Genomic DNA, 12,108 nt, shown 5'->3' with positions numbered 1-12,108 from the left:
AGGTGGCACCATCAGCCTTGTTATTCTAAGATACTTGAGACTTTCAGGAGTTGATTTCTAAGGGAGGATTTAAGTTATTATCTGTGGCACTTTAACTTTAAAAAAGGACTTAGAAAGACAAAACACAGTTGAGTCACGGTAGATGAACTTTACAGCCAAATAAATACAATTTCAGCTCTTATTTGATGACGATGAAACAGTTGAGGCTTGTCTTACACGCAACATGGACAATTTAAGTTTACTTGGGGATGTAGGGGTCGAGGTTGTTGCATGTTGTACAAATTGTATACCTTAAGACAAAGTAGATGTTCGGTTGTTAGATAAAACTCAGTTGACTTATTTTTGATTTATATGCACCCAAACACAGTGAAGCCTGAGTCATTTAATGTTACAGGAGGGCCTCAAAATGTTATTAAAACATACTGAAAACACTTAAAACTGCACATTAGTAATTCTGAGTAAAAACATGTGATGTGATAAGTGGAAGTAACTTGCAGAATTCCAAATTCAAAAAGTAGAAACGTATCATGACCATTTTGGCTGAGTATGTTACTCAGATAAATTGTGTGACAATGACTTGAATCTTGTTTCTGCAAAGAGGTAGGCTACAGAAAAAATAAGTTGCCTAATAAATAGTTTACAGATCAATCATAGGGCCAAATGTCTTTCTGTAAACACTGAATTTCTCCTGTGTTGCTATGGCCGATCATCATTTTTCTACCTGAATGAAATCTGAGACCTTTTAAAATAAATTGCACTTTATTTTTTATATTTTTCAGAAGTTACAAAGCATCACAGAGGCATCAGCTATGGAACAAATTCAGATTTACACATGAGGAATGGAACCAGTTAAAATAACCAACTCTTACAAAATACTTGACAGGACAAAAAAGATTCATAATATGCATGTAGTTTGGCAAAATGACACAATCTGGATCATGCAAAATTTAGAATCCTGAACAATATAACCATAAATTTTCACCTTAAAGTGAGACTGTGTTACTTCTGCTGAACAGCGTCCTCTGTGGTTACTACGGGGTATGGGCATTATGGATTTTTCTCTGTAAGGTCATTCATACTGCAATGTACACTTTGCCACCATACACCACTGGTCACACTGGACTGAGTAAGGCCTTAGCAGAGTGCAATTAATTAAATTTTTTCTTTACTGTTTATAAATTACACTATTTTGAATTTTATTTATCTTCCTTTTATCTTCTCTTTAAAGTTGCATAGTCTCACTTTAAATAGAAATGTCATGTTCAGACACCATAAATCTAAACTCTTCAAATGTTAAGCAAATGCTTTTTTCCACATTCAATCCAGCAAAGAACACGAGAAGTTGCCTCTGTGATATTTAATTTACAGTTTCAATTTCACTCTGATAATGTTTTGTACAAGCTTTCATATCTTTTGCATAATGTATGTTAGTATAAAGGCACCTAACATGAATCAGAAACACTCATTACAAAAAAGAAAGATCTTTGAGGAAATGTAAGGAGCTCCTCATATTGTAAACATCAGAGGATCCAAAATGGTTCCCTGAAGAACTCCAGTAAGGTTTTCATAATGGTATGTGAAGAAATATCAAACACTGAGGAGTTCTTCAGAGAACCTTCAGAGGAACCACTGAAGTTTCTTTGGAGAGCAGTAAGCCGCACCTTAAATACTGAGGATCAGTTAGTTTTACCTGAAAGTTTAAGCAGCTTTGAACAGAACTGCAAAGTATTTGCAAGTCCAATGACGGGAGCAGCAGTTTTCAGGACAAACTCAAGTGTAAGTTTAGACGTTTAGACTTAAGCTGACAAATTAAAGGTAAAATTTCTAAAGGACAATATGATGTTTTAGAATTTAACACTTAAATTTCACTCTTAAATCAAAGCATAAGCAAAATTTGAGAACATTTTCTCTTTAGCTTGAACTGTTAACTTCACCAGCTGCTGTGAGGGTTCATGTTTTCTTCAGTTTGAGTCTATCAAAATAATTTGACACAGAATTAAAATGTTTTACATTATGAATTGTTACAGGAAGACATAATTTAGTTGTTTAGTGACAATAACTTGAGGAAAGCAGTCTTAAAATTAATGAATAAACTCAATTGGTAAACTTTGTGTTCATTTAAATTTTATTAATATTACCATGTTCCCTTTGACTGTTCAAGCATTTTGTTACTGTATTTTTAAACTACTGTTTAACTGTCTCTCCTAAAAACAAGTTTACAGTGTTATTACTGATGTAACAAGTCTTTTGTGAAGCTTCAGAAATATTTAGTGAAGATTTTGTGCTCTTGTATTTCTTCTATTTTAACTTTCTGATAAACTGAAAAGCACATCTTTGCAGCGATAAAATAAAACAATCTAAGAAACATATTTACAGACAAACCACAGTGAAAGTCCAGATAGGAGAGGCACTGTTCGGCTCCTGAGATTAAGAGGAAAAGACAAGATGCAGCAGCTCTGATGTTTAGAAATGCTTCACCCTTTTTAAACTTGAAATTTGCTTAAGTGTGATTATTTGGTCTTTGAATCTGAGCTTTTCAAGTGAATGTTACGACCCTGAATCTAAACATTTTTGGAATCGTTTAGAATCGATATTACTGATTCTAATTCTGATTATTGAACATTGTGGTATAAACTTGAGGAATGATAAGGAGTCAAAATCTGTTGAAAACAAAAACCAGCTTCATTTTCAGCAGATTAAGGCTGCCATAGACAGAAATTATGAGGTATTCTTTCGAGGGGTTAAAAGACCCAAAACAAAACAAAAAAGTAACTATTTTCTGTTTCAATCCACAAGCCAAATGTTTTGCTTGCTTGTTTTTGACATCCTGTATGGAAAGCTCAGTAGGTCCAAACTTTAGTACTGAAAGGTCGCTTTCAAAGTTTGAAAAGCCACATTGAACAGTATATTCATTAACTGATTCCCAGTTTTCACATACATTAGAACCTGGTTTAAATTCAGAACTGGTGTAGATATTTTAATACTTCTTTGTAGCCAATATGAAATACGTAACTACTGTTGAGTCCTCTACATGCTTTTTATCAGCTGTATTGACAAAAAGAAAATGTCCACATTTTCCAGATGTACAAGATGTTGAGGTTTCAGCAGCTAAATTCGCTTCTTCTGAAGTGTCTTTAAGGCTTTTAGAGAGGTTTATTTCAGATGAGTTCAAGTCTTGATGTATCACACTGAGCCAAGGTGGTTGCTTCGCTCCTCTTTGAAAAGGTGGACTTTCCAGCTCTGATTAACTGACACTGATGAAGGCAGGCTTTGAAATGTCTTTTCTGAGTACTGTGACTGATGTCACAGACTCTACGTCCATGTTTTCATTCAGTCTGCGGCCGGACCAGGTGAACTGAAGCGGTCAAACTGAACACTGGTATCTACCAAACCACTCATCACGTCCTGAACTGGATTCCAGTTGACCTGAACTGGTTCACAAACAGAATTTTTTTTTTATTATGAATGATTTAAATGGAAAATTAAACTGACAAGCATCAACATGGACTCTCTTGTATGAAGTCAATGGTGATACCTGACTGGAGTTTTGACAAAACTGTCTTGGTCTATACAGAAAAACAAGTAGCTGTTGCTATGTTGTGTTTTTCTTCTCTGATCTGGCATTGACTTTGTAGACCTTCTCCACCATAAAATCTTTGGTTCATACCTGTTATATTTCGCTGTTACAATTATTTGCTGAATGCCTTAAATTTACAGACATTTATAAGTTTGTAGACATTCTAAGGATCAGACTGAGAGGACATGACCTCCTGTAGGAGCCAGATGAGAATCATTTGAGTGATCTTATAAAATTGATGTTGAGACCCCATCAGTGGCTGAGCAGCCTGAGACGAGCCAGCCAGCCTCCGAGCAGCGATGTCGACTGTTTTGTTACAGCCATAGGAGGGGAGACAGCAGCAGAGGTGGAGGCAGCAGACTTCTTGGATGCTGCTTCCTGGTAAGGAATGGTGGCGCTGTTGTGCAGATTGGCATTGATGAAGCACTGGCTGCCTCTGATGTGGTCGACTCCTCGGACAGACGGGTGTCCTCGGTACGGCAGAGGGTAACATGGCTCCTCCTCTGTGATGGTGCTGATTCCCTCGTTACTCAGATATCTGTGCAGGATGTCCTGCCCTGTTGAGGAAATCAGACGGGAGCAATAAGCGAACAATGCCTCTGTCCTTTTTCTTTTATCTGCTGCTCTACTGGTTTTAACTATTCTGCAGAACATTGAGAACATTTCAGGATGACTGTTATAAAGGTGAAGTCACATGTAAATGACTCAACACGAAACACGACACAGCTGACGGCAGGTGAGTTAATGCTATTGTTAGTCTCAGTGGAAAACGTTCCACCTCTAATGTGTCTTTGTTTAACTGCTCTGACTTCCATTAACAGCCTACTATCTTGGACAAACTGCCAACACACACACGTTCAGACGCACACAGTTGGTTTCTGAAGGTGAAGTGCTGCTGAACTGTGTCGATGCAGCTGCGGCTCTCTTGGTTAATAATCCACAAGGTAAAAATTCAAAGCACGCAGCCAGTCCTGCCGCAGTTTGTCCCCGGCTGTTAATGAGGCAGACAGGCGACACGTTGCTGATAACGGTTAGATTACAGGCGACAGGTGGAGCTCACCTTTCCTTCCCTGAGCCCCGGGTCTGGAGAACGGGTCGGCTGAAAACGACTCCACTGGCATGGAGACAGGTCGAGGTTTACCTGCAAACAGCAAATACACAACAAAAGTTAAACACATATTGATAAAAGCAACTTTATCTTTATTTTCTAACTCATGAAGCATCATATCTGCCTCCATTAATCTGAACAGTAGCTGCAGGGAACAACAAAGTTTGATCTTTTAATCTTGTCTGTCAACTACCGTCAGTTCGTAGTGATTAAGACTTTACATCTGATTATTTTAATGCTTGAATTTAAAGAAATACTTCAACATATTGGAAAATACACATTTCTTTCTGTGCACCCCGTTCCTTTGTCTTGTCAAGGCTGTGTCCCGCCGCCATATTTTCTTCACTGATTCTTGGTCAAACGTCTCTAAAGGCTCCGATGGATGTGAAAAATGCAGAAAATTTAACCTGTTCTGTTTTGATGACGAACAAAAGGTTTTGGACTCAGAGTGCAAACATGATTGACACAACGTGACGTCTGACAATTTCGGACGAAAAAAATGGACTCAGTTTGTAAAGGCCTTAATTCTACAGCAGTATAAATGCATCATATTAATCAGACAAGACTCGATCACATCCTCACTTCTTTGTAAGGGCTGCCAAAGAGTTAAAACTTTTTTTCTGAGAATATTTTATCGTCGCTGTCTGATGAAAAACATGTATCTCCATTTTTTGCGATTTTGACTTTCTACGCTCTTCTGACACTCAGTGGAGACACTTGTGGAATAGATGATGTAATAAAAAGTCTTTCCATTGGCCATTTGGATACCCAACGCTAACGGTTGCTAGGGAATATTATGGACAATCCATGCACTGTAGAAAGTCAAAATCGTCAAAAGTGGAGATACGTGTTTTTCACCGGATAGCGGCGTTATGCTAATGAGGGTCCTTGTAAGTACAGGAGTGTGCGTGTGTCTGTGTGCTTACAGCGTGTGGACGAGCGCTGTCGAAGGCACACAGGGTTTGGTTGGTTGACTTCACGTGGGGGGCTGACAGGAGTCCTGTAGTCGTCTGTAGCAGTGAAGCGTCGCCGTGCATCCACGTCCAGACATGAATTTGGAGACCTTGGTCTCAATTTCACACCTGGAGACACGTTGGTGTTCCCGTCTCTACACAGAGGGGCAAAACAGGACAGAAAGGATTAAAACTCACTGCAACACGTCTTCTCCACCCCAATAGGAATCACTGGTTGTATTTCATCACCAGGACTGTGATACTGTAATCAGTGACCTGATGAATCAGTGTGACACTCACAGTGCTATGTAAGGTGCTGCAGGGGGAGGAGGGACGTACAAATCCAATATGGTTGTTTTCCCTCTCTTCCCAGGAGCGTCTGAGGTTTCTGGCTGTCGAGATCTGTAGAGACCCGGAGCTCCCTGAGACGTCTGGACACAACAAGAGAAATAGAAGCACTGAGTATAACTTTAATTATGGAAACACAAGCATTGTTCCACACGTTTCCCTGCTGTATATATTTCTAATCAGTGTTTCTGTGGTCTGAAGAGTGTTGAGCACAGTTTCTGTCACACTGCAGAGGAGGTAATGATTCCTTTAATGGTGTTTATCATAAAACAACACTAAGACGTTCCAGCTCGAGACGAGAAATAGCAGACAAAGCTCTTCTGTTTCCTTCCTCGCCTCCAAAGCTTCGGTTCCTCCATAAACACAGGAACTTCACTCAGCTCCTTTTCTGCTTCGTCTGTGCTTCAAAAACACATCCGAGGGAGTTTAAGATGCAGCTGCAAACACGTTCCTCTGCTCATTAAAGATCTATTCTTATTACCATTAACACAAACACACTGCATACACACATCGTCCTGCTGCCCCAAATACTTACTAGAGCTGCAAATGTGGATTGATCTACCGCTCAAAATAGTCCCCAACAACAGTGACCAGCTGTTTTAGGAAATTATTGAGCCTTCAAAGAAACTGAACTATAGATTCGAAAAACATTAAATCTTAAATTAACTGACAGTCAACTTCACATGAGAAGGTGATGACCGAGCCGAGTACAAGGAGAGGAGATGTAAGCGTTGATTCAAGGTGACCTTTGAACATAACGGTAGGAGTGATGGTGAGGTAAAGGCTGGCTGACATCAGATCTGTTTTGATAACCTAAATTAGCGGCTGAACCAGGCTGCTAAGCGGCATTTAAGACTCCTATCTTTCCTAAACACATCCATCCTGGACCTCTGTCAACACAAAACCCTAAAGGCCGTCGAATCTTCACATTGTGGAGTAAGGAATGAGTCACCTTCCAAAGATGTCTGACATCAACGCAGCCCAATGTTTGGAGTGTTTCCTATCCTTTTTTTTTTTTTTTCACAGGAAAAGGGAAGAAGGGATCCATTGTTCCCACACACCACAGCGGAGGAGCAGACTGGGTGGCTGCTGTGTTTACTGGCTGCTAAAAAACAGAACCTAAAGCTACGATGACAGGAGGAGAATACCCCAGAGGGTGCTTTATTTACCCGGAGGAAGGGTTACTGAAACAATCTGCTTCACTTTCATGCAGTGAACCAGCCAACAGCTGCTGCAGGTTCAGTGCTTAGATCAGTGACAGGCTGGAGTAGATTTTAAACCTAGAACTCCACAACAAATTAAACACCACACACACACACACACACACACACACACACACACACACAGAAAGACATATAGAGAGAAAGGAAGGCAGACAAAAACACAGAAATAAGAATGCTGATTAAAAAGTGGAGGAAATAAAAGAGGAAGCCAACAGCAGGATTTTAGTGGCACTTGAGCAGGGTGGATGTTTACATCTGTAGTCGGGGCAGTTCACCTGTACAAGCGGCGGCCTCCAGCGCAGGTTTTTCAGCGGAGCGGGTGCAAAGCCGCCACACATTCCAGACGGCCTCTTCTTCAACATCAGCGCAATGCCTCCTGACTCCGCCCTCAGCTTTTCCACCAGGTGCTTCAACTGCCAGCCCACCTGGACCAATCACAGACCACAACTCTTGAGCAGTAGTGAACACTGGTGCCTGTAGAGGGCGCTGGCAGGAATTAAGACTTTAAAATGTAATAGATTTCTTTACTAAAAATGTACTTGTTGTCATACAGTGTGGTCAAAAGATGCTTATTGATCAAAAAGCAAAAAAAACAACAACATTAATTTAAAGGAACAGTTCAACATTTTGGAAAATTTCTTGCAGTTTCTTGAGTTTGCTTCGAGAGTACACAGTGCTTTGTTTGCGGCCTTTGTTTAATTTTAAGTCTCTCAGAACTGACTTTGACCTTTATCACTGTTGAACTTTTCAGATTATCATAGCTTCATGTGTATAAGCGTCATACTTTCTGTACAGACAAGTGAAAGTGGTATCAATCTTTTCATCTGACACTCGGCAAAAAAGCAGATAAGCATGACTTCCCAAAATGTCCTACCCCATCTTTAAAGACTGGACTTTTGACTTACCACTGTCTGTTTGTTGACCTGAATGACTTCATCTCCAGCGTGAATCCTTTGGGTTTTGTCTGCAGGAGACTGAAAAGCAGAATCAGAGTGTTTTACTGACATTAGAAGTTAAACTGTATAAATGTCTTTTCTCTATCCCACTCCGGAAAGCACCGGTTATGATAAAGAACCAGCAGCACACTCACATTCTCTGTTGTTCCCGTGATGACGTGAAGCCCGTCGTAGGTGGATTTGATGTAAATACCCTGGGAGATTAAAAACACGTAAAGAAGTCAGTCTTTGAGAATTCATATATGAATCTTCTCTATAAATAACCCCACGTGGTTTCTCCATAATTCCCCACTGCAGCGGTGGTTTTTCTTTTTGGACCTACATCTGTTTCTGTTTTGGACTCGGTGCTGATTGTGGTTCATGGTGAAGCACTAAAATACCTGTTAGCATTTCCCAGGGGAAGTCGGGTTAGTTTGTGGGTATTCTTTTTACAGTGCTTGGCACTTATCTGACAGCGATGTCTCGCTGATATGGTCTGAATGTAAATGATGATGTACGTCCTGTAGTCTCACCAGTCCCTCCCCAGGCTTGACGTTGGTGATGTGCACCTCCTCCAGGCAGGACATCTCACTCTTTGAGGGGTCAGAGGTTGCCTGGACTGTCTTCTCGCATACGCCGTTCAAGGCTCGGGACTGGAACACACATGACAACATGAAAACAACTGTTTAATCCCCAAAATAACAATGTCACACATGCACACATGAACTTCGAGCTGCAAGTACAGAAAGTTTCTATTTGTATTTGTATAGCACCTTGTAACTCTTGTAAAACACTTATAACTAAAACTGACTAACTACTTACTTGAATTAAACACACCAAGTAGACTCCTATTTGTACTGACACTCTTCACACTTATTTGTACACTGAGTGAGTTTCACAGCCTCAGGGAGCCATCAAACACCTTTTCAAAAGTCAGTTTAATTTTAAACTTATAAATAAATCTTCCAAAGAGTTTTGCATTTGAATTTATATAAAAGGAGGAAGTCACTGGCAGCACAGTGGTCTCATGCCAGTTTCTACCTCCCATGATGACGAGTGTCCGTTCTGCTGAGTTTAGAATGCTGAGTCACTACCTGCTGTGGCATTAAAGTGGTCTGTCCCTAACCTCTGAACTCTCTGTACAAAGGGAAAAGAAAAAAAATAGACGAACAAACCCCTGAGAGACCAGGGCAGCATCACTTAAAGCTCTAAATGTTGCCTAACTGTATTTTTTTGGTTTTGTTGTTGAACAAAAGACAAGAGGATCTTCCTGGAGCCTGAGGCCTACACAAACTGAACACAGCCTTGTATTATCATCACACTGAGGAGACACTGAGCCCTGAAGCACAGCAGGGCAGGGGGGGAGCTGCGGTCTCATGGGAAGCAGGGAGGTGATCAGGAAAACATAAACCAACAGGAAATTACAAGTAAACCAGAAAAACACACTCCTCAAGAGAATTCATTCTTTCTTTTTCTTTTCATTTGAAAATTTGGGGGATTTTCATTGCTTGTTTATAAATTTCATGCTTGTCTCTGGGGTGGAGAACAGTTTAATTACTGACTGTAAATGGACTCAAACCTTGAAACCACACAGTGTGTGTGTGTGTGTGTGTGTGTAGAGGGGGGATTTGTTCTCAGGGCTCCTGCTCCTTTATCTATCTTTGCAGTGTTTCCCCTTTTGTCAACTGGACAAACAAACTGAGCCAAAGCGTAACTGAAACACCTCAACATGTGTCACAACTTAAGCTCCTCAAACAGACCTACAATGCTAGTTTTTAGTGACAAATAATATAAAAATCAGGATAAGAAGAAAAGCAATACACAGAAATCAAAAATGGTGCATATCCAATCTTGGAATAAGTACTCAGATCTTTAACTTAAAGGGAAAGTACGCCCATTTTCAAAATTCATACATTTCTATGGTTCAAGAAAGTCCAAAAATATTTATCAACATGACAAATTTCTCCCAAATCCAAAAACTAGCATCCTAAAACTCAAATTTGTGATGTCATAGGGTTTAAAGTCTGGTGCCGCTCCATAGGCAATAAACTGGGAAAGATGTTACAGATAACACTGACAGCACCCAGGGGACTGTTCTGAGTCTAGACCGAATCACTGCGACATCCCGTATAACAACAACAGCCTAAAGGTAGATAACTGGCAGTTGATTATAGTTGCGGAGATGCGTACAATCTGCAAGCTTAATGATTTTTGTTGTCATTTTCAGCCATAACTGTAACATTTACAGACATATAGTTAAGCACAGTTGTCCAGCCTATCTGATGTTGCTTTGCTATCATCTTTGAGGAACCAAAATCTACCGGCAGGGATGGTGAACAATGTACTGCTGTAGACAGGGCCACAGTAAAATGTATTTCAGCCACCTAAAACTAAAACGAAATTAAAATCAGTTTAAGTGTATGCTTATGTTGAATATTTGCCTTGCTTTACCTTACACACTAAATATTATTTGTTTTTGATGGGCCATTTTTAGGTGGCTAAAAACTAACAGAGGCAGCTTATGCTCAGCACCATTTCATTTTATGTATGTGACGCAGTGATTTTCAACCCCAGAAGTTACTGTAAATAGACATTGTGATTCGGACTATATAGGTACATTCTGTGGGTCCATGAAATCAGGCTCCCATTCATTGTCTATATAGCAGTCTGTGACATCATGGGGGGTTCTTCGCTGCTGCAGAATACTCACAAGGATGGCATTTTTTCTAGACCAGGGTGTAGTTTCAGTGGTACCAGTGTTGATTTATGCAACTAAAGTTAGCCTTGAGGTCTCACTAGAGGGGAGTCAGAGGTCATGAGGTCACATTAGAAGGTGGTTGGGAGGGAAAGTGATCTAACATTGGCTGATTCAGTATTCTGAGAACAACAGGACGACCAACAGGAAGTCTTATCTAAGACAGGAAGTGGATCCTGAGCTGAATAAATAAATCTGCAAATTCACATGAACACACACACACACACACACACACACACACACACACACACAAACTGAACACCACGGGACACCACAGGACACTCAGTACAGACAGGAAAAGGAAATGTGTGTGTGTGTGTGTGTGTGTGTGTGTTTCCGATTAGCATCTCCAAACATCCATACCAGAGAAAAAAGGAGAAGTGGTACTCACCACTTCCAGAATCTTCTCCTCTATCTCATAAACAGTGCAGTCCTGCAATTAAAGAGACAGACAGTCTGACTGATGGAAGTCACTGCAAAAAAAACCCCTAACACGTGAATACAAAATAAAAATCCAAACATCTGCATTTCTAATCAAGACAAGTGAGAACTTATGCTTTTGTAGTAGGGGAACTCCTACTTTAAAACACTAGTTTAGATGTAGGATAAAAGATTATTGGAAAAACAGCCGTCTATATCGTAAAATAAATAATATGCTGTGTTTTGTTACTAAAGCGTGCCTCTGATTTTGTGCTTTTATTTTGAAGAGGGTTAGGACAAGACAAAGAAACAGGTAAAACTCTGAGCACAGCAAATAATTCAAGAAAGCCATTTGATTAAACTGTTTGACTCCACAGACTCTTAACTGGTTTCCTCACTTCAAACAGAAGCTGCGCAGACAAATGTTATTCAAACTAATGGAGGTTTACTTTGGATTTGAGTCAACATCAGAAACGTGAAGTCAAACTTAAAGGAATTTGGTATTCTCCATCGGACTTTTATACTTGGCAGTGTACAACATTTAGACAACAGAGTGCTACAGGAATGAAGAAGTAGAATAACCCCGGAGAGAAGCTGGCATTTTTGCACTTCTGCTTCCCCTGTCTCAGAGTCACTGGATTTTTTTTGGTTTTATAAGTAACTTTCAGTTTTTATTCTATGACATAAAATAGGTCAGTAAATACCCCACTCATAAATTCGGAAGCCTTTATGTGTCTTATAAAAGGCAGTTGCTCACAAATGGATAAATGAGACTATGAATGTTGTCGA

General features: G+C 40.0%; 1 protein-coding gene across 1 annotated transcript in view; it reads right to left on the bottom strand.

The window, feature by feature from the left end:
* Positions 1-12,108, bottom strand: part of LOC117271173 (connector enhancer of kinase suppressor of ras 3) — a 53,375-nt gene that overhangs the window by 11,379 nt on the left and 29,888 nt on the right. Inside the window, exons 5-13 of the mRNA XM_078174147.1 lie at positions 11,291-11,332; positions 8,678-8,797; positions 8,300-8,359; positions 8,115-8,183; positions 7,485-7,634; positions 5,939-6,069; positions 5,612-5,793; positions 4,638-4,718; positions 3,833-4,134 (exon numbers count right to left, since the gene is read on the bottom strand). Coding sequence (XP_078030273.1) covers positions 3,833-4,134; positions 4,638-4,718; positions 5,612-5,793; positions 5,939-6,069; positions 7,485-7,634; positions 8,115-8,183; positions 8,300-8,359; positions 8,678-8,797; positions 11,291-11,332 — 1,137 coding nt within the window. The remainder of the gene's footprint in view (positions 1-3,832; positions 4,135-4,637; positions 4,719-5,611; positions 5,794-5,938; positions 6,070-7,484; positions 7,635-8,114; positions 8,184-8,299; positions 8,360-8,677; positions 8,798-11,290; positions 11,333-12,108) is intronic.

Source organism: Epinephelus lanceolatus, chromosome 13, assembly GCF_041903045.1.
Source record: "Epinephelus lanceolatus isolate andai-2023 chromosome 13, ASM4190304v1, whole genome shotgun sequence".
Lineage (NCBI taxonomy): Eukaryota > Metazoa > Chordata > Actinopteri > Perciformes > Serranidae > Epinephelus > Epinephelus lanceolatus.
The sequence above is the reverse complement of the archived record's forward strand: the minus strand, read 5'-3'. Positions and strand labels throughout refer to the sequence as shown.